A 21,545-nucleotide genomic window follows, 5' to 3' on the forward strand; every position below is an offset into this window, starting at 1 on the left:
GTAGATCAGAGGATTGTCTTTATTTCCATCGTATGATGGAAGTGCAAGCACAGAATATGCTTGACTGTGTAATGTAATAAATAGCATTTTAAGGAAACTAAATATTACTACAAGTGTGCTTATTAGGAAACCGAGTGGTGACCACTTTGTACTTACGCAGCCTTTACAGTATACTAAAATTTTATTTGTGTGCTATGTGTTGTGTTTTATTGTGCGCTATGTCTGGAATTATGATTGCTACTTGAGTTTTAGCACAGCTCTTCGAAAGAGAAACTTCCATGGGTAGCCCGTGTGTTTAACTCTGCCACGTCTCCAAACCCCACCACTGCTTTGACGTAGCCGTATCTGCTTGGCTTGTACAGGTAGTGCTCGCTTCGGTGGCTCTGTGCGCATGAGATCACGCTCCTGGGGGATGCTTCCAGGGCCACGCAGGATCAGGCGATGTGAGAGCATGTCTTGTGATAACTGATTCACCCACTCTGGTGCTGCCTCACCTGATCTGTCACTCTTCTAATAGTTGTAAACTGCAGTTCAGTCTGGCTGGCGTGTTAAGGTGCAGTCAGTCTCTTTCTTCTTAAAGGAGTTGTGCTTTGTCCTGCTTTTCTTTGGGCGTGGTGGGATTTTGCTGGGAAAAAAGCTGTGCCTGGAAATGGAATCACAAAAAGTTGTGATCACAAAATTATACTGAGCCCTAAATTTCCTTATAAACTAAAACAAATTTTTTAGCTGCAGAGTGCTTGAACTCATAAAAATAGCTCAAATCAGAGGTTCTGCCTTGAAGTCTGCTGTTGCAGAAGCACTTTGTGAAATCTGAGTATCTTAAATATGCACACAATCCTCCTACACTTGCATGCAGCTTTCAGCTTTGACTTGGAGACTGCTATGGCAGAAGCGTCGGTAAGATAGAAACAGAATGCCGCTTGTCTGTGCAAGTTAAGGAGGCACATACCGATCATAAACATCCCAAACAGCAAACATTCTGTGTAAAATGAAACTTTAAACTTTCAATGAAACGATTTTTCAGTTCAATATAAATGATCTCAGCCATATCCTTGGTACTGTGACCGAAGAATAGGGGAGGCATGACAGTAAAGCTCGAAAAATTCTCTTTATCCCTTGTTTGAAGAGATGGCAAGGTCGAGGACAACCTAATTTGTTAGTGTTAAATCAAATTTTGCTGGGGGAAGAGGTGGTACATTGCAGAATTTACTGTAATATAAGATGATCAAAAAAATTCATTTCCCCAACAAGTCAACATTGATGCACTGTGGCAGCCACTGCCTTCTGAGCCCTGCTAACGTATCTGGACTACTTTACTTCATGTAGGCCTGATATGGAGTTGTTTTAAAATAAATGCTTGCTTCTCATGCTCTCAGTGAGTTCACTACACCTCTGAAAAATCAGGCTGCTTATGTAAGTACCTAAATAAGGCTCTATCACGCCAGTTAGAAAACAATTCCGTAACTTTTGCATGCGTCCTGTCCCTTCCTCCTGACTTGATGAAGCAGATATAGTAGTATATACTATATATGCTCTATATACCATACTTTATTATTATTATTATTTGAAACCGCTAGGACTTGCAGAAGGGAAGTTGATCTAGTAAGACAGACCTGGTGTCCACAAAGCTGGGATTTTGTTCTTGGCTTTGGTATCAGTTTGGTATCAGGTATCAGGGAGCGGTGTTGTGCTGGCCCTGCTGCGGGCAGGAGGGAGGTTGAACCTGGTATCTTCCAGAGGTCCTTCCCAGCCAGAACATCTGATTTGGTGGCCAGCCTACTGTATCCAGCACAGAAAATGCATACGGTTTGCCTCAACTTTGCCTTTTTCTTGAGAACAATAAAAGGGATTCTTTGTGCCTTTGCATTTTGTGCTGTGTTGTGCCCCTGATCTTGGTGGAAGGCTGCGGGCCTCTGTAGGGCAAATAATATCGGGGTACAAGAGAACTGAGGGTCAAGGTGGTCTGGTAGCTGCTAGCAGCACTACTTAAAAACATTGCAGTGCCTCAGTAGCAGGATGAAAAAGAGAGGCTTAACTTTCTATGCAATGCTGGGAAATGCAGGGGGAGGCGCATATGGTGCTGATAATCCATCTAGAAACAAGGCAAATGTGGAAAGTATACCAGGAGAGCTGTTCTTTCTCTGTTAAATCTACACAATCCAACATTCCAGAGTCAGGAAACTACGTGAAAAGGTATCAGCAAAATCCTAGATTTTTATTGGCTAGTGTATTTACAGAATCATGTAAGAGTGAAACAACTTTATCCCCCAAGTCTGATTTAATCCTTAATGCACTTCCCATTGTTTAAACTTGAGGTATTTTGATACACTGTAACCTCAAGTTCTTGTTTTGGATCTTAGTTCAGAGATCTTTTCAGGTGAAACTGAGACTAATGTTTTACTTACGTTGCTTAACACGCTGTGTTATAAAAAGCAGATTCCTCTGTAGGAACATTGGTCACACTTTGCATAAAAAATCACTCGTCCCTTTCAGACCTCTGGAAATAGCAGGGGAGTGCCCAGGATTGCTGAGTTGGAGCTGGTTTGGTATTTTTCTGAAACTCTGTTCAGCTTTGAACTTTCGCCTTTTTCTTCTTTGTATCAGCAACAAAATCTGTCATCATTTAACTCCTACTAGTGGTAACCATACTGCAGCAGGCACCCTACAACTTCCCATGCCAGGGAGTCAGTCCTTTAATGCCTGTCACAGGTAGCGCAGGAATAACCAATCCTTGAGGTTCCTGTTCAAGTTGGTCAGCTCCTTTGCTTGTATAGACTGTGATGCAATTTTGGGCTCACTTGCTATTTTGCTTTCCCTTAAAAAACTAAGTTTACAAACAAGATGACGTCTTTCTAATAAAGCTTTTATGTGTACCCCACGTGAGCAGGCGGAAATAAGGGGATGTGGAAACAGGCTCTTGGCTGTTCCCATTTGCCGCCGCTGCAGAGGGACTGAAGCACAAGGCATGAGCTTTTCATACACCAAGCTGAAGTTCTTATCTTTAATCTCTGTAATGACCTCATCTTGAGAATTTACGGGCCTGAGCTGTTCTCATGTGATTGGCTGCATGTACCTGGCCACCTCTTTCTTCCCTTCAGTGCCTGTTTGCAGAGCTCGGGACTTTGCACCCACTGTAACTGATCTTACTTTATAACAAAATAGTTTCTCTGACTGCCATTTTTCCCCTCTTAACCTCATATGGGATTTAAGATCGGACTTTGTCCCGTTACAGGCTGCATGTGCTTAATGGCTTCAGGCACAAGGTTAGGCTTGTCCCAGGAGGGGCTCTGCCCACCACGGTGGGCAGCCAGCACAGCGCCGTGGGACCCTCGGCCGCCCCCTGGCTCTGGGTGCAGGCTGGCTTCACCGAGAGGTGGCACGAGGCTGCCTCGTGGAAGGGGGAGCTGCAGTGGGGCACGGGGCAAGAGCAGAGAGATGGGGGGACTTTGAGAAGGAGGCACCAGCTCTGAGTTTATATGCAGGCTGCCAGGAGCTTCGTGCGGGGGGAGGCAGCAGAGCAGGAGGAGGCGCTGGGCGGGCTGGCGGAAGGAGGGAGATGAGAGGCGTGTACTGTTCCTGTGGAGTTCTGGAAGTCTTCAGTGGTTTTGAGGATAACGTACATGGTTAGAGAACGTAACATCTTGCTATATTGACTTTGACAGTACTAAACTGAAGGATTAGGATGGCCACGACTTGGTGGGTCTCTGAGGAGCAGGTACAACCACCCTTTGGCGGATGCAAGACACTATTGCTGTGCTGCGTTTCTCTAATGCCTCATCTCAGGGCTCTGCAGAGGAATTCTGAGTCTGTGAGCTGCGCCAGACCCAGAAACAGTGACTGCACTCAGACTATGCCTGAGCTGGAAAACACCTGGGGATCAGCTTCAGTCTGAGAAGGGCTGTGTACTAATCACAAAGAGACCATTCTGTGCCGCAAAGTGTCTTTCACAGTTCTGACCTTGAGGCTTTTGTGTGTAACTAGTGGTGTTTGTTTACCGGGCAATTCCTGCACTAGGTTACTGCGAGTACTGTGCCAGTGGAGATTCTGTAGGAATAATTTATTTGCTTCTTTGAGGGCAGTAAGTATTTAATAAGTATCAGTGGTTGTCTGGTATGGCTAGTTAATTATCAGCTCACCTCTCAAAAGTGTACGTTTTGAAAACACTTGAATAAAAATCTGAAAGTTGTTCTTTTTCCCCTCATTCCAGGTACTGGGTCCTCATGTCGCTAATTCTCTAAGTACCAACTCCGACCATCTCCTTGATGCACACTCACGGCATCATGGCCAGTACTCAGGAGCGCCTGAGCTTGTCTTCCTCTCCAAACTCGATCGGCAAAGCTTTCTGTGAAGATAAAGACTTTGGTAGGATACAAGATGAACATGGACCTACTGGAAACCACCCGTCCCCTGAGCTCATAGAGGATGTGCGTGAGAAGGGCTTGCTGCAGGCAGACCTCATCGAGAACATGAGCAGCCCGGTCACTGCAGCAGTGCTGACCAGCATCAGCGAGGACTCTAGGGACCAATTTGAGAACAGCGTGCTGCAGCTGCGGGAGCAGGATGAATCTGAAGCAGCCATTCCTCAGGGCAACAGGAGCACTATGGATGGAGAGAGCAACAGTGGAGCAGATGACGTCAAAGTCCAGTTCAACAGATCAGGCAGTGGGAGCGGTGGGTTTCTCGAGGGACTCTTTGGTTGTCTGAGGCCCGTGTGGAACATCATAGGCAAGGCATACTCCACAGACTACAAACTGCAACAGCAAGGTAAGTAGGGAAGATGACCTTCGTTTCTTCTGGGGCAGCATGTGAAGATGTGGAAAGAACCGAGGGCTTTTTCCCAGCTTTTTGTGTGACCGTTTTGCCACATACAGCACTGTAATGGGTTTGCAAAGAGAAGTCCTGCGCTGCACAGCCTACAGCTCTCATTAGCAGCAAAGGCTGCAAGGGACAGAGTGAAAAATAAATGCATATTCTGACCCAGGCCTTGGGCTGTTGTGACAAAGTCTGAATCTGAACCAGGTATTTTTGTAAGTGAGGAACAGAAAGAATTGTGGCAAATGGGGGATCAGGCCAACTATTTAATTTCTGCACTTTTCTCATGCCAGGTGAACTTGACATAGGGATGACTTCTCCTGCATGTGCAGGAGGGTTGTCTCCAGTTGACTGCCAAATAACAGAAATATTGCTTCTCTCTGGGCACATTACATGAAAAAAATACATATATATTTATGAAAAATGTAATTTGGGAATAAGTTATGTCCCAAATGCTTGCATACACGTATCCTTAGGGGCTACTGAAAGCTTACGAGCTGAGTATGCTATGCCTGCGGTGTCCAATTTCTCCCCTAGCACGGGGGGAGGGAAGTGGCAGATGGGAAAAGAACAAGCTGTCATTTGAATTAAGGAGCTGAAATGGGTGAGGTGTCAATAGGAACAGCCTGACCACCACACCGCTACCGTGGGGTAGAAGCCTCCTGTGATCACGATTCAGTTTAAATCAAATGATTTTCTGGCATAGACAAGTTATAGGTTTTCTAGCTACAAACCTTATTGTTAGCATCTGACATTGTTCATACCTACACCCCAGACTGTTGTGTTGGGGAGCAGTTCCTAAGCTGAGGTAACAGCACTGCTAAATAGCATGGTGGGTGAATCTGGCTTGAAATAAACTTACGGCTTCTTCCAAGAGTCAGTCGCTTCCAGTCCTTAACTCTGAGCAGGGAAATCCTCCTGTGCACTGCAGAATGGCAGGTGTCCTCCTGGGCAGCAGCCCCGGGGGTATCAGACCCGTGTGCTGAGCAGCGCTCCGGCTGCGCTTGCGGTCCTTCTGCAGAGGTGGGTCGAAGTTTTGTCCACATGCTTGAAGCTCGGTATGGCACACCTGCATGAGTCTATAAATAAAAACGGTGACCGACAATTCCGTGCGGAGTTAGCACTACTGGAAGGATCGCACAATATGCGGAGTCAGATGTGGTGAGTTTTGGAGGAGACAGGGTCTGGTTGGAACCTCCCTTGTAAAGGAAAATGAGCTGCTGAGCAGTCAGGTATCATCTGGAGGAGGCGTGGTATCGGTATGTCAGTGTTATGCTGCTTTGGGTTGTAATACGTTATATTACAATCAGTATTTTTCAGTGAAGCTGAAACTTTTGAATGAGAGGACACTTTATGTATCAGTAGCTATTATATTCTTTATATATTTTAAAAAACCAAACAGTCCAGTTTTGCATCAAAAACTCATGATGAGAAGACAACAAAACCTAATGAATATGTTTTTAAATTAATATTAATAATTCCATGTTTTCAGCCCCTAATTTCTCTCTGTTTTGTTTTATTATTATTTGTTCAGATTTCTTTAATGTGGTATTTGAGAGCAAGAAACTGTTTCTCTGTGCAATCCTTAATACAGGAAATTCTTGTTCCAAATTGCACTGGTGCGTGAGTATCACGCTGCAAGTGCACCTTGCCCACAGCTTCCTAGGTCTGTGTGGTGCTTTCTAGAAGCCTGGACCCTTCGTGTTGCAGAGTTGTGTCGGCTGCTTCTGGTGATCCTATGAACATTGCGTATGAGCACTCTCAGACTTCTCACCAGGTCAGACTGGGGGCTGCGGGGCCATCCTGTGCTCGCACGTGCCTGCAAGCTCAGATGGTAGCTTCAGGAAAGCTACCTGGGAAGCAGAGGTCATATTTTGCATAAAATTGGGACAGCAGATGCACTGGAGACCAGTGGTTTAATACGTGCCTTGATGGCCCATAGGGGACACTTCCTTTTGTATGAAAGTCGCTAATAAAAAAGATTGAAGCACTAACTAATGAAAATGAGCGGCTGAGAGCGTTGTTGTGTTTAGGGGATGTATTTAGAGCTCCTCTTCTTAGTACAGAAGTGGTGTGCCATTCTCAGTGTCACGAGCACGTTCAGAGCCAGAGATCTGTGGGTGCTTTGCAGTTTGTCGCTGCCGTTAGGCGCTTCCTCAAAGGGCAGTTTTGAAATGGCCACAGATGAGGCAAGGCTGAAGATTAATTTGGGTCAGCTGTGTGTGGCCTATGTGGTTTAGCTTCATCTTCAATATCTTCACTGTCGTAAGGGAGAATGAAAAGATGTTTCTTCTACAGATTTGCTCTGGTGGTGTTAGATGACTACTACTGTCTGGGGACAAAGCTTTTTAAGCTGGTTCTGTGCTAAAGCTTGAGGATGTTGTCAGAATGTTCATACCCCGTTTTCCAAATGATCTCATTCCTGCTTCTTGCCACCATGTTGGTGCACTTCATCGGCTACGTGCAGACCACCAGGTCAGTAACCGAAGTATGGGATTTTTTACTTTTGCTGTCCTGTTCAGCAAGAGCAGAACAGCTACAAGGTTCGTGTTTGTGCAGCGTTCTGCGTTTGGAGGCTGTGGAAATGCCTCTGGCCCTTTCGGCAGCACGGGGATGCTGGGGACGGCCTTTCGTTCCCCCGGGAGCTTATTTACAGCCCTGGGCTGCTGCCACAGGTCTGTGTAGATGATCTGTCCCCTCTTCATGAAGCAACTCCATTAAGCCAGAGGAGTGTTCGGTTGCTAATCCCCGAGCAATGCTTTGTGTTGGGCTGAATCACCGCTGGGCTAGGAGTCTGGCGTGGACCTTCAGGCGTGGGCACTGCCCGTAACTGCGAGTCCTTGTTGCGGCTCACCGGCAGCTCTGCTCACCTGCCTGCGTCCCCTTCAGGCAGCTGCTGCTCCTCTGGGAGCACAGGTTGCCCAGACACGAGGACGTGGGCGTTGTAGTGGGGCGGTTGTACATGGTAAGAGAGAAGTAGGCTTCATGCCCTTTGCAAATGCCTGATACCGAGTCCGTGTTGCCTGCCAAGCCTGGCTTGGGACTTGGTGGGTGGGGGAAAAGGGTAAGAAAAGCATCTGTAACGGGATTCCCCATTCTCTTTCAGTTGAAATTACTCCCTGTCTTTCCTCCTTAGCATTCAAGATGGTCATCAAGAAGAATGTTTCTGTGCATTTCTTCTTTATGGTAAGGTTAGTTTGTGTTTTGTAAGGGCTGATAAGACTTCCGAGCCATTTCCTTTGGATTAAGAGTCAGTTCTTCGGGTGTTGCTCTCACCTGCCATTTCACAAGTTACATGGTTGCCTTCATTCCCGTGTAAGCCCAGAGATCAAGGTGCTTGCTGAAGTGCGTGTGTGGTTTTTTATAAAGCAGAGATGCTGCTTGTCGTGATGCCAGCGCTGGCGAGCAGCCAGTGCTAGCAAACAGCAAAAATTTGCTTCAAATAGATGGCTCGGCTGTTCCTGCGTTTCTTCCCCTTGGGATACAGATTACCATCATTCTACTCAAATGGTTCTTAATCACCTTAGAAACGCAAGCTCTTGCGTAATGCCAGCTGCTATTGCGCTTTAATTTATTTAAAGGAAGTGTCCCACAAGTTCGCGGAGGCCCAGAAGAGCCTGGAATACAAACTGCTCCATGCTAGGAGGAGATGTCCTCAGCTCTCTCCTGCTGGGAGACGTGCTAGGAGAGCTTTAGCGAGCCCTGGGCCTGGGCAGCCCCTGGGGGTTTGGCCAAGCAATGCCATGGGCTCCTTGATCAAACTGGCAGTACGGCTCGACGGGATTCGTGTGTCCAGATGTGTCTCCTGGCCACTCTTCATGTCATCTAAGTGTTGTTCTCATGGACACTGACTTAGCTAGGGTTCGTTGTCATAGCCATGCACCCGAAGTCTTGCAGCTGGTTCATGCAAGTCCTCTTCTGTTTCGAGTTGTTGGTTGGGATCCGAGACCTCGGCATCACCTCGAGCGCACTGTGTTCCTCGTCGTGCCTGCCCCGCAGAAGTGCCGTGGCTGGCACACCGTCACTCACCGTCCTCTGCTTCGAGGCCTGCTCAGGATGGTTTGTGCAGGCCAAGGCGGGGCCTCACAGGCTGCTCTGCATGTGCTGTGTATGGCCGCAGCTTCCCCGTGTGCAGCTGGGGCTGTGTCGAGTCCTCTCTTTTGCAGTCTTGCCCATTGCCCCTCGGCAGAGCTGATCTGACCTGGTATTTTTAATACCGACCCGTGTCAGCCTGTTGTCCTCAGGGGAGGTTCCTGGGAGCAGCAGGAACACGTGCATAAGGTAACTTGTGTGCATTTTTTCAGTTGGCAGGCTTAGGTTGTAGCTTTGCACCACTGATGCTAAAACCCTGTTTTTCCCGAGTGTAGCCCAGTGTTCTCCACCAGCCTCAGTTTCATTGGGAAGCTTTTTGGTGCTCGTTATGTTATGGAAGCCAAATGACTCTCTGGCTGTCCCAAAATGTCGTATCCTGTTCCTGTGCAGTGAACTTCTGAGAGAAGGGGATTTCTGTCTGACTGTTGCATTGTCTTAGGTGTGGTTTGGCTCTGTGCTCCTGAAACGCTCAGATGCAGGATGCTTCGCTGGGTGACTGCGTGGTCCTTCCCTGCTGAAACCTCTTCCTGAACCATGCCCCCGGTGTTCAGGCTGCAGCTGGGACATAGGATGGGACACGTCACGGATATTCCTTACCAAATAAACACTAGATGGCTTTGCAGGAGGGGGCTGGTGAACTTCTGCTAACTTTGCTTACTGTCTCCCTGTTTGCCATTGCAGAGGATAACAGCTAACGTTAAGGGACGTGAACGGCTCTTAAGGAGTAGCAGTATAGGTTCCCAGTGCCACTCCCAAACCTGGGGCCCTTCAGGGAAGTAAATGACAACATTACGTGCTTTGTACAGGAAAGGCGGTCTGGTATGTAATGAAACAGCTATTTCAGTGCAATGGAATAAGTTTCATTGTTGCCCACATAAATAACTTGTTTGTCAGCCACCACAAAACGTGAACTGTATTTACCACCTTCTTCAGAAGCAAGGTGTTTGTCAATTAAGTAGCAATACGTATATCTCAATTTCTCTATGTATGAATGTATTTTCCTTATTTAAAGAACTGCCTTTTGATTAAATACCAATTTTAAGTGTTGTGACAAATGACTCAAGTTGTTTATTGAAGAAGAATGATTATGACTTTATAATACTTGAACGTCCTGTGATCGAGGTAGTGCTAATAACATATTTCATGCATCGCTTCCTCGTAGTTTCTTAGCTGACAGGCAGTTCTTGCTTCAGCACAGAAGTACACGTGCTGGTAGGCAATGCAGCCTTCCCGTGTCTGTCACGGCATCTTGTAAGTTGAGGATGGGGATCACCCACTGCAAATCCACGGCTGTTACAGTGCGTTGCAGCCGAGAGCCCCGTGCCCTCTTCTCTTCGTGCTTCTGCACAACGTAAGGTTGTGAGCGGTATATGAGTACAAAAACTAGACTTGTCTGCCAGGAGCCGTGCTGAGGGTTGAACTTTGCCCTGGCAGGTCAAAGGGTGTTTTTGCTGTAGATTAACAATGTTTTTTTGTAGTTCAGCGAGCAGAGCGGGCGCTGGGGTCTGGCTGCGGGTGGGAGCCGGCCTTCCCTAGCCGTGCCTGGCGAGCAGTCGCGCGGCGATGTCTGAGTGTCACAGGAGTGCTCTGAGGGAAAGCCTCGAGTCGGGATCAGTCCCAGAGGAAGTTCAGTAGTGTGGGTTTTCCTTCAGTGGTGACAGTAATGGATGCCTCGGCACAGTCCCAGCTGCAGCCCTGGTAACCCCCAGTGGCCGGGGGCTGGATGAAACAAGACGACGACACGTCTTCGTAGTGACCTGAAATGGGGCTGTACAGGCCTGGTGTTCTTCTTTCAGAAATCAGTGGCTTAAGTGTTGCTTTTGCTCCTAAATAATTTATTCTCTAAACTTAAGCATTTATCGAGTTACAGTAAATATATTATTGCTTGCATTTTGTCTTGAGGTTTGTGGGATGTTAAGGTAATTTCAAGGTGCCTCGCAGACGGCAAGGCTTGCTGTTCTGGTGGGCATGACTTTCTTTAAGCAGTTTAAGCAGCTTTCCTGGACAACTCTGACAGTGCCCAAATAAGATATGTGCAAGTACCAAAGGGGAGCAGTCCCTTAATATTTTTCTGCTTGTTTGACAGCAGATATACACAAAGTTGGTGTGGGAAAGACCTGTTTCTGTGACCCGTAGTGGTGGTTAATGTGCTTTGTGTTGGGTAACTTGGTGGTTGCTGGTCTGGATTTTCCAACCTTCCACCTCTGACTTTCTTTCTTATTTATTATTTTTGTTCTGTTTCTAGGGGGAAAAAATCAGTATTTTTTTTTGTAAATGATGAATGCTAAATGCTGCTTCTCACCTATGCTTTTCAATGGGGTCATATAGCTAATAACAGGTACCATCATCCTTCAGTTTTGGAGTAGAGGACCCGCTCCCTAATCTGCCAGTCCATTGTCTCTGGTATGTGAAACTGCTGCCTGCCACATCAGAGTGGCTCGCCCAAGTGTGTGGCAGTGGCGGTGAGCTCTTGGAAAAAGCCCCTGGAGGTTGAGAAGGAACAGCCTGGAGGCAACTGCGATGCGAGAGAGGAGCTGGAGGAAAGGGCTGCTGGGGCTGAGCATCCCTGTGCTGGGAGGAGATGCCATCTCCCAGCCCCCAAAAATCTACCTTCAGCTATAACAAGGGAGATGGCAGGTGCTGTCTCAGTGTGATCTTAGAGCAGAGAGTTTTTTGGTCTTGCTTCTTTACGCTGCTCCCTTTGCCTGTGCCTAGATACCTGGGAGGTCCCGTTCGAGGAGATCTCGGAGCTGCAGTGGCTGGGCAGTGGTGCTCAAGGAGCCGTCTTCCTGGGCAAATTCCGGGCGGAGGAGGTGGCCATCAAGAAAGTGAGAGATCAGAATGAAACGGATATCAAGCACCTGCGGAAACTCAAACATCCTAACATCATTGCCTTCAAGTAAGTTGTGAAGTTTGTGAGAAACATAACTAGCGCTACCTCTGTCCAGGGAAGAGCCATTTGTTATAGCTGGGCAAGCTTTTAAATCCAGGAACTAAGTTATGTTGACTGCAGGACAAAATGGGTGGTGGTGTTCTTTGCTTCCTTTCTTAAATCATTGCACATTGTTGTGACAGCAAATACGTGGACACTGTCCCCACCCAGTGCTGCACTTTGCACTCGGGCTCACTTTGCACGCAGGCTCACAAAATGCTTGCTCTGAACCCTGTGAACCCACAGCTGTAGGAAATTGAAGGAAACAAATTGTCACAAATTGGGTTCCTTCTGTGCAAAGTATGGAGAAAACATTCCTCTTCCTGTACAATAAGGAGAGCTGTTAGCAGAGCCTTGCCCAGGCAGGGTAAACAGGTTACTCTCCTGCCCCTTGGCTGCTACCTCTGAGAGTTGCTCTGGGGCTTGTAGCTCTCGTGATTCTCACTGGGTATGTGTTTTCTTAACAGGGGAGTTTGCACTCAAGCCCCATGCTACTGTATCATCATGGAGTATTGTGCACATGGACAGCTCTACGAAGTCTTGCGAGCAGGCCGGAAAGTCACTCCTCGGCTGCTTGTGGATTGGTCCACTGGGATCGCTAGTGGGATGAATTATCTGCACCTTCACAAGATCATCCATCGAGACCTCAAGTCACCAAAGTGAGTCTCCAGCTACTTAAACATCCCCCCGTTGCGGTTGCCTTTTTTTCTCAAGGAATAGTTTAAAGTTATGTCAAAAGCCTTTTTTTGTTTGTTTTTGTTTTTTCCCACCTTGACTCATAGCTAATGAGTGAAACTAATGAAACTTGTGGCACTCTCCTCCTGTGCTGGAATTTGACAAGACTGGAAATTTTACCAATTGCTTACGTGGAAAGTAGCAGTTGGGAAATACTTCTAATGATTTGATGGTGTCTGGTCCTATTTGAAAATGGAATATTCTGATGCCTTCTGCTTTTTTATTTTTTCTCCATCTTATTTTTTTTATATTTCCCTGCTTTTCTGGAAATTTCTCAGTTATCTGTTGCTTTCCAACTAAAACTAGCTGCTCATATCCTTATTCCCTAGATATTCCTTTAGCGCTCCTCTAGCCTGTGACAAGACTGACAGTGCATTAGGTTGAGGCTTTTAAATGTTTTACAGTTTATTGAGGTAGAGCTTTACTAAAACTTTGAAACACTCCCAGATATAGTGGATTTTCAGTGACTTGTTAATTTGCAGCTTTTTTTTTTGACTTGTAGAATTCAGAATAGTTGAGAGACAAAAAAAACAATGACCCCAGAGGAGTGTTTTCACCAGTGAAAATGCAGTCTTTTTCTTTGTACTGTAGTCATAAGCAGCAGGGCCTCTTCAACTGTTATATTGATTAGGAAGTGATTCCCAGTGGCTCTTGCAGTACAAGACAACTCGCAAAATGCTGATTTCTTGTTTTCTTTCCTCCAGTGTTTTAGTTACACACACAGATGCAGTTAAAATCTCAGATTTTGGTACATCTAAAGAACTTAGTGATAAAAGTACAAAAATGTCTTTTGCGGGAACTGTGGCTTGGATGGCCCCAGAGGTGATACGCAATGAGCCCGTCTCCGAAAAAGTGGATATCTGGTGAGTAGTAGTATTGTTTTAGTTGAGTACCTTCACCTGCCATTTAGCCACTTGGTTTTCCCAGCACTTACTTATTCAGCACTCTCTTCTTAGGGATGGGAATAGCTTGCGCTGTCATTGACTATTCCTTTCTCCATCTGCCTAGTGCCCTGAACTCTGTTGCTGAACCACGGGCTGTAGCAGAAAGAGAAATGACATGCATGTGTACAGGCTGTGTGTTAGGCCCCGAGGGTCCCTAATGAGACTCAGTGCAGACTGTTTGTATCCTGCAGAGTCCGAAGTAAACAAATGCAACAGTTCTCTCAGTATCCAGGCCAGAGCTTTCTTCCACTATGCAGCTTCTGCAGCCAGGGTGTCTTTCACTCACATCCTATCCTGATCATGGACACGCGTCAACTGTAGAACCGCCTCTACTCTGCCAGCTTGAAGGGTCCAAACACCTTTTGCTTTCTGCATGCTAGACTTGGCTGCAATGTGTACAGCCACAGGGTATAGTCCCTTGAATCCAAGAGAGGAAATCGGGTTACATTGTAAGAGGTTTAAACATCTATTTCCACCCCATACGAAATGCACTCTTTGTCCAAATGATCAAAAGGGAAGGTTCAGGTCTCCACACTACTAACAATGCTTGAGATAGAACCGAGCCTTGGGGCTCCTTTGGGATGCCTCTGCAGAGGTTTCAGGGTCCTTGAGGGAACCACGTTTCTGTTTCTGCCTTGTTGTTTCTGCATATTGAATGGTAGTAGGCAGGACAAATGCCCTTCTCCCCGTTCTACAGCCATGATGAATTTTCCTTTTTGTGGCTTTCAGCTGTGAATGCTGCGGTGTTCCTTACGCAGCGTGAAGCCGCAGGTCAAAGCTGCGGGTGGGTGGCTCAAAGTGTGAATGAAGTCAGCCAGCTGCCTACTGCTGGTGCTTCAATGCAGAGCTGGGTTGTGACTTGAAGTCAAGGTTTCCTGTAGGGAAAGGGAAAGTCAGAGTCTTGTAGCGTGTGATATACAGCTCTTCTTGTGCCCGCAATGTTTGGTGTGTTCATTTTGTGCAGATGTAGCAGGCTGCAGCATAGCCAGCTCTTCTGGGAGAAACTCTTGTATTTTCTTTCCAAAACAATCCATCAACCATTTGTCTTCTGAGCTCCTCCTTTAAAATCACAGGTTCATTAAGAGGAATGCTGCTGTATTTCTAGCCTCAGCTTCCTGTATTTTAGAGTGGCTTAGGTTCAAGAATATTGTACGGAGCATCATGTCCAATATGTGTATACTAAAAAAAAAAAAAAAAGCTGCTAGCTCTGCTGAGGACTGTGAGCACTCCTTGACCCCTTTTCCCAGTGATTTAAAGATATTGCTCCTTCGTGTAAACTTAGGGGTGGGTGCCTTTGGTCCAAATTCCTCTTCAGAGGATGCAGTGGTTATTGCTCAGACTCATCCTCGACATCCATTCTTTGCCCAGGATGAGTAAAAGTGATGTTTGTGAACGCTGACAACAAATGAGAACAGTTCCTAAGCTGCTTATATGTCTGCTCTCTCTCATCCTTAGCAGCATGCTTAAAAAACAAAAACAAAAAAAACCCTCACCAACCCTATAATCTTATCAGGAGTCTTCAAAATCCTTTTCCAGGTCTTAATCATAACAAAGCTGAAACCAGATGGGGTTTCCTGATAGCTCGTCCAGCCACCTGGGATCCCTGCTTTCCTGCAGCCCACAGAAAATTTTGAGGGAAATATGTTCCAATTCTGCTTTTTTCCGCACATGATTTGAGACCAGTGGGTTCTGAAAGTGTGACATTTTTCACATGAAGGCCCGTTTCCCGACTGACAGTTGTTCAGACCCAGGCAGTTTGTCCCCTGGATGTTCTTCTGTACTTAATAAAAGCAACTCGATACTAGTACAAGCCAGAAACACACTTCTCACTTTTCACCTAGTTTGACTCACCAGCGAGCTTGGCAGGGTCGGTGTCCCGCAGACGGCTGGGGCACACAAGTAAGGTGACACTTGTGTGTGTGAAATCGAGATGGTTGTATCTCAGCCTGTCTCACAGCCTGCTTAGTGCGCAGTAAGTTGGTTCTCTGCAGTATTTTGTTTACCTCTGTATTGACTGGCTTGATATGTCTTTGTTGTTTTTTGGGGTGAAGATTGTAAGTAAACCCAAAACTGTTTGCTGCTCTAAATTAAGGTCTTGGTCCTTACTGATCATTTCACTAAGGAAGAGAAGCAAAGTGATTTTCTTACCTATGACTCTCACCGCTTGTAATAGGAGGTTCTTTCCACGGCAATGTTCACTTAATGATATTTTTCTCTTTGGCCTTCCTGTCTTTAGCACAAAAGAAATACCAGATGAGATTGCATGTGCTTTTGATACTGACTTTTACACATGTTGCACTTGTCTTGTTCATGTGCTGCAGTACTTGTAGCCAGGAGTTTCAAACTGTTGAAACATCCAGGACATCCATGGGTAGTTGAAGACACAAAACAGCAAAGGGAATGTTTGGTTAGGAAAATAAAGTTAAAAGACGTGTATTATTAAAGCAAAACAAAAACCCACAACCTTTGCTCTCTTTTCTCTGTGAGACGTAGCAGTTCTGTCTGTCTTGTAGCAGATGATCTGTTCTTGCCAGTAAAAATAGTCAATGGTCTATCTCAGTAGAGCAAAGTTTCCTTTTCATTTAACAAGAGTAAGGTTCCATCTACATGGAAGAGCTTCTAATGTGCTTTCAGGATTTTTAAAATCTCACAATGAAGTAAGAAGGGCTAGGTGAAAACCAGTGCAATTTGGTGTTCAGTGCAGAACTGGAACGGGGAGGAAGAGTTACGTGGTGTATGAAATAGCTACTCTTGTTTTAAAAACTAGTATTTAAACAGTGCTGCCCCTTCTTGCAGTTTCAGATCACATACCTAGTTTTCTTTTTCGCCAAAGAGTAATTTTTCAAGCTCCAGTTGTTTCTGTTGAACTGAATTCACATGGAAGTTTTTCTCCTGGTTTGTTTCTTCATCAGGTCGTTTGGGGTAGTTTTATGGGAGCTGCTAACAGGAGAGATTCCCTACAAGGATGTGGACTCCTCAGCCATCATTTGGGGAGTGGGCAGTAACAGCCTGCATCTTCCTGTTCCTTCCACCTGCCCGGATGGCTTCAAAATCCTCATGAAGCAGACCTGGTAAGACCTTGAAGCCTACGCAGACCTATGGCTCACCCTTAGCTCTGTCCAGACTCCCAGTGAAACTGATGAAACCAGAATCAGAGTGGGAGTGTTGAGCCCAGAGCACAAGGCTCTTAAGTACTCTCACACTTGTCAGAAGAACAATCGATTTTAACATTTTGGATTCTGCTTCCTTGTGGCACCAGGCCTGGACTCCAGAAGGACATTTGGAGTTCAGGGAAAGTAGGAAAAGACCTGTGTGATTTGCTGGGCAGACAGGGCCAGGGAGGGCTCTGGCTGGCTCCAGAGTGAAAGGATTTTCTTTATTTTTTCTGAATACTCTGAACCCCCTGTTGGAGTGACTGTTCTTTGAACTGGACAGAGAATTTCAAGCTGTGTACACAAAACCAGGTTTTTGCACGTGTAGATACGGGAAATGCTTTCAGTTACTTCCACCTGCCAGATTAGAGTTGAAATTCCTGGTCTTGGGTTTTGTATTAGTTGTTAACCCCTGCAATTGCATCTTGACACAGTGTTTAAGTGATCTTCCAGCATTTTCCCACTCTGAGTTGTACCAGCCATCCTCCCAAAGGCACGAAGGGAAGTACAGGCCAAAACATCTGCGGATCCTTAAAATGTCTGTTCACTCTCGTGATCCTGAGATACAGCAGTGCATGCTGTTGCAGTGTCTGTGCTGAGACGGATGCTCTGACTGGCTGTGCTTCTGCGCATGGACGCAAAATGCAGGAGGCAGTTTTTGCAGCTCTGAGCAGTGCGTACACACACTTGTATCTCCACCTAGTGGAAGGAGGTGGTTTGTAGGGGAGAGGTGGCTGAAGAAGCTGTTTCTTGTCCTAAACAATGAGTCCATGCAGCAACTCTGGTGGTTCGGCCTTGAAGCTCGACTGCTGGTCTCTCAAAGATACAAAAGGATTTGTACTTGAGTAGGATCTCACACAGATGCTCCGTGTGTTACAATACTGTGTAGGCTCAGGCACGTACTGTGTCATCACATAGATACAGTGTTTTTAGATATCCTGTTACACTGAATGTAAATTATTAGACTATCATCTCTACTAGACAGATTTAATTTCATTATCTGATTAATTTCCAAATCTTAAAATGGAAATAATCCATTTCTCCTTGCCTAACAAGTTAGGAGCAGTTTCATCTTGGTTCCTATCTTTCAATTTGTGATGAAGTTTTCCTATTTTAAATGGGTTTCATCTCACCCATTTCTATAGGATAGATCAAACCAAAAGCAGAATACAAAATGATTCTAGCACAATAAACTCATATTCAGCAAAGGACAAAACCTGAGAAGCTCCTTTGCTCTAATCTGTCAGATGCAGCATTCAGAGAATTGATTCTAGTGAGAAATACTTTCAGAAGGGCAGGAGTAGCTAGCACTGTTAACCTGATCTCATGGTGGACATTTGTCTGTTTTGCTCCAGGCAGAGCAAGCCCCGGAATCGTCCCTCCTTCCGACAGACACTGATGCACCTGGATATTGCATCTGCTGATGTGCTGGCTACTCCTCAGGAAACCTATTTCAAATCACAGGTAACTGGGGAGCGGCTGTGGCCGTTGAGCATGAGATAGCTGCAAGGGTCTGATTTCACAGGCTGCTCCAAATACAGCAAAAGTCAAGACCCATGATTGCAGTTTGATTCCTGGGGAGAAGTGAGCTGATAGGTATTTTAAAATCTTTTACCCAAACTTTCACAAACTGAGACATCTACTGACATCAGTCAGAAACTTGTTACCTTATTGAGTTCTCCTTGAGACTGCTGACTTCAGAAGTTCTGCTCCCAGCTCTTCTCTGGTACAGGAGACCATGAGACTGTTGAGAGGAACCATTGCATTTATAGTGAAGATGAGCAGGGCAGCTACTGCAGGGCAATGAAGGTACTCTGGGACTCTTAGGGAGGATCAGAAAATGCATGGTCTTTGAGATTCCTCTGAGTCCTATCCAGCTGCTGCCAGACTGGGAATGAGAATGGAACCTACCCCCGGTATAGAGGATCTATGCAATGTATGAAAGAAAGTGGATGTGTTTCTTAAGGCTGCAAGAACCCGGGCTTCGAGGGGTAAACAGAGTTACGTCATCCTACTGACTGTCATCTTCATCAAGCATATAGCTTTCCAAATCATCAGCCTTTCTGTTTTCTTTAAAAGACAAAAGTGAAGAAAATGTTGTAGGAAGGAAGGGGCTTTAGGAGAGTTTTATTTATTTATTTATTAGAAAGTACAGATATATTTTAAATGATATAATTGGAGCACAAAATTGGAAGTATGATTTTAAAATGCTGAAACTACATATGCTATAGTGTTACTTCTCTTAGCTGAATTATTTTGGGTAACATGTTTTCAACCCAGACCTGCAATTTTCTGCAGAAGCAAAGAATGTTGCCCAAGAGTTTTTCTTTGGTGGAAGCAGGGATCCCAATCCTTTGTAAATACCTGAGAGTAAATTGCTTCCCTAGGCTGAATGGAGAGAAGAAGTGAAGAAGCATTTTGAGAAGATTAAAAGTGAAGGAACTTGTATCCACCGGCTAGATGAAGAATTGATTCGTCGTCGAAGAGAAGAGCTGAGGTCAGTTGGTAGCTTTTCATGTGCATTGCTCGCTTACCCAATCCAGCCTTCTCTTCTCCAGCTAAATGAGCCCAGCTCCCTCGGCCTGTCCTGGGGGGCAAGTGTTCCAGCCCCCTGACAGTCTTCATTCCCCTCTTGTACTGAGGGCTCCAGAACAGGGCTTGGTATTCCTGGTGACATAAATTCAAGCAGCCTCAATATTCCTCATGAGTCCAGAATTTGAAGTTCTGCAGGCCTGCCCTAGGCTTTGAGCACTGCTTAACTGGTGGAAAGCCACAGAGAAAGAAACAGTGGGAACTGTTCCTGCTCTTGGGCTGTCTGAACAGTTTGCCTCAGGCAGGAGAGGCAAAGTCATGGGTGTTCACCACGGAATGTTTCTGCCTGAGTTTTGGCGCTTGCGATAACAGTGCAGAAGCAAATACATCTGTCTTAGCAGGAAATGCATCTTGAAGTTTGCTGTGAGGTTTCTTATACCTGGTATTTTGTTTGTATTATTTGTTTCCAGAGAAGTGAACACAATCCAATTTATCATCCCACTGAAGTTCAATGTGAACACTAGACCAACTTAAAAATGAAAGCAGAGTGTTTATTTAAGAAAGCAAAGAGTTATCTTCTGTGATACAGACTTGCAAAGACAGTTGTGACAGAGAACTGCCAAGTATGTCAAACCTGAGAAATCAAAGGAAGCCTTGTTCAGCCAATTTGCTGTAGTTGTTATCAGTGTTCCTTAGCCCCAAGGAAGCTTTTGAAGGCCACATCTTCCAGCTGTGGTTCGAGATGTCTTATGCAACTATACTGTAGCTGTAGGGACATGCTGCTTTATGTGAAATACAAACTGATGACTTCTGTGCAAACAAGATGATTAGGACTTGGCTGAAGGGCTTATGGATGCATGAGAGGCATTTGCAGCTTCTCTAGTGAGAAGTGTTGCCACTCATTCAAGACTGTTAAACACTTTCTAAATCATATCATGATTTATTCATAGTATCAAGCTCTTAACCTTTATTTGCTGTTAGCTGTATTAGGGGTTCACAGACAGTGCTGTACTGCTGGCAGATTTCACTTTTAGAAGGCCTTTTCCTAAACCACCTGTATATTTCCTTATCCTCCTTGTTCCACAGGCATCAGACTGTCAGCCATGATTTTTTTCTGTTTTTCAGACATGCGTTGGATATCCGCGAGCACTATGAGAGGAAGCTGGAGCGAGCCAATAACTTATACATGGAGCTCAGTGCTATTATGCTGCAGCTGGAGGTCCGTGAGAAGGAGCTCATAAAGTATGTATCTATAGCGGAATGGTATGCCACACACGTGGCAATTTGCACACTGGAGAATAAACCAGTGCTTCATTTCTAAACCGTGTAGCAGCACTTGTAGATTTAGTGTCCCCTGGCATTATTTTAGAGCTAAACAAAGGGCTGGCAGGCAGAGACGGACCCCTTACGAGCAGACCACGGCAGACCACTTAGTGCATGCATCTTTACACCGTGTTTACCAACTGAGAGAAAGGCATCTTTCCCATTTGGTATTGGCATCCTTTGGCCCCTTTGTAAAGAGAAAAGCAGTGCTGTTTCTGGACTGTGTGCCAGGGCCATGTTCCAACTGCCTGATCTCTGCAGAGAGAATTTAGAAAATGACTCTGTCCTTTCCCAGAACAGCATGTTGTGTTGCACCCAGCCATAGCTGAGAAACAGGCACGCAGTGTGCTCATTGTACAGCTGTGTTTCTGTCCAGCAGGAGCTGCAGTTGGATAGAGAGAGAACTGGTCTGTTTTTTTCTTGCCCAATGTTTCAGGAGGGAACAAGCAGTGGAAAAGAAGTATCCTGGGACTTATAAACGCCACCCAGTCAGACCAATAATCCACCCCAATACAGTGGAGAAGCTGATGAAGAGGAAAGGGGTCTCCCATAAACCAGGCAGCCAGACCAAACGGTAAGAAGTAACTACCTAATTTTGTGCTACGTTCACATGTGCCTCTCAAACAAGCTAGCCAATACCATCAGCAGATTAGGGTCCTACTGTGCCGAGCATTGTATGCCCACATAGTGGGAGACGTGCCCTACACCAAGGTCTTAGACATAGAAGGGAGCATTTCTGGGAGCAGATCATCAAAATGAGAGTGGAGAAAGGAGAGTATGTGGTGTATTGGGAAGAGCAGCAAGAAAGGAGCGTGGAGCATGACGGGCTAAACAGAAAGGACATTGAGTGGAGGGAAGCAAAGGAAACTAGAGGTAGAAGTCAAATAGCTGAAAGGGAGGGAGGCATGTCGATTACAGAAAGCAGAGTATGCTTATGGCTACGGTTGCCTCTTCGTCCTGGCTCTGAGCTGATGTCGTTTCTTAGTTTGTGGTTTAATGTTAAACATTTGCTGACTTTCCCTC

General features: G+C 45.7%; 1 protein-coding gene across 6 annotated transcripts in view; it reads left to right on the top strand.

The window, feature by feature from the left end:
• MAP3K13 (mitogen-activated protein kinase kinase kinase 13) overlaps positions 1–21,545 on the top strand; it is a 77,897-nt gene that overhangs the window by 50,825 nt on the left and 5,527 nt on the right. For all 6 annotated transcript variants that reach the window (XM_083848797.1, XM_083848796.1, XM_083848798.1 and 3 more), the window contains 9 exons: positions 4,208–4,764; positions 11,620–11,803; positions 12,304–12,495; positions 13,276–13,434; positions 16,428–16,586; positions 18,023–18,131; positions 19,055–19,164; positions 20,325–20,441; positions 20,959–21,096. In XM_083848797.1, the coding sequence (XP_083704923.1) occupies positions 4,263–4,764; positions 11,620–11,803; positions 12,304–12,495; positions 13,276–13,434; positions 16,428–16,586; positions 18,023–18,131; positions 19,055–19,164; positions 20,325–20,441; positions 20,959–21,096 (1,670 nt within the window). In that variant the 5' untranslated portion in view covers positions 4,208–4,262. The remainder of the gene's footprint in view (positions 1–4,207; positions 4,765–11,619; positions 11,804–12,303; positions 12,496–13,275; positions 13,435–16,427; positions 16,587–18,022; positions 18,132–19,054; positions 19,165–20,324; positions 20,442–20,958; positions 21,097–21,545) is intronic.

Source organism: Anser anser, assembly GCF_964211835.1.
Source record: "Anser anser genome assembly, chromosome: 9".
Classification (NCBI taxonomy): Eukaryota; Metazoa; Chordata; class Aves; order Anseriformes; family Anatidae; genus Anser; species Anser anser.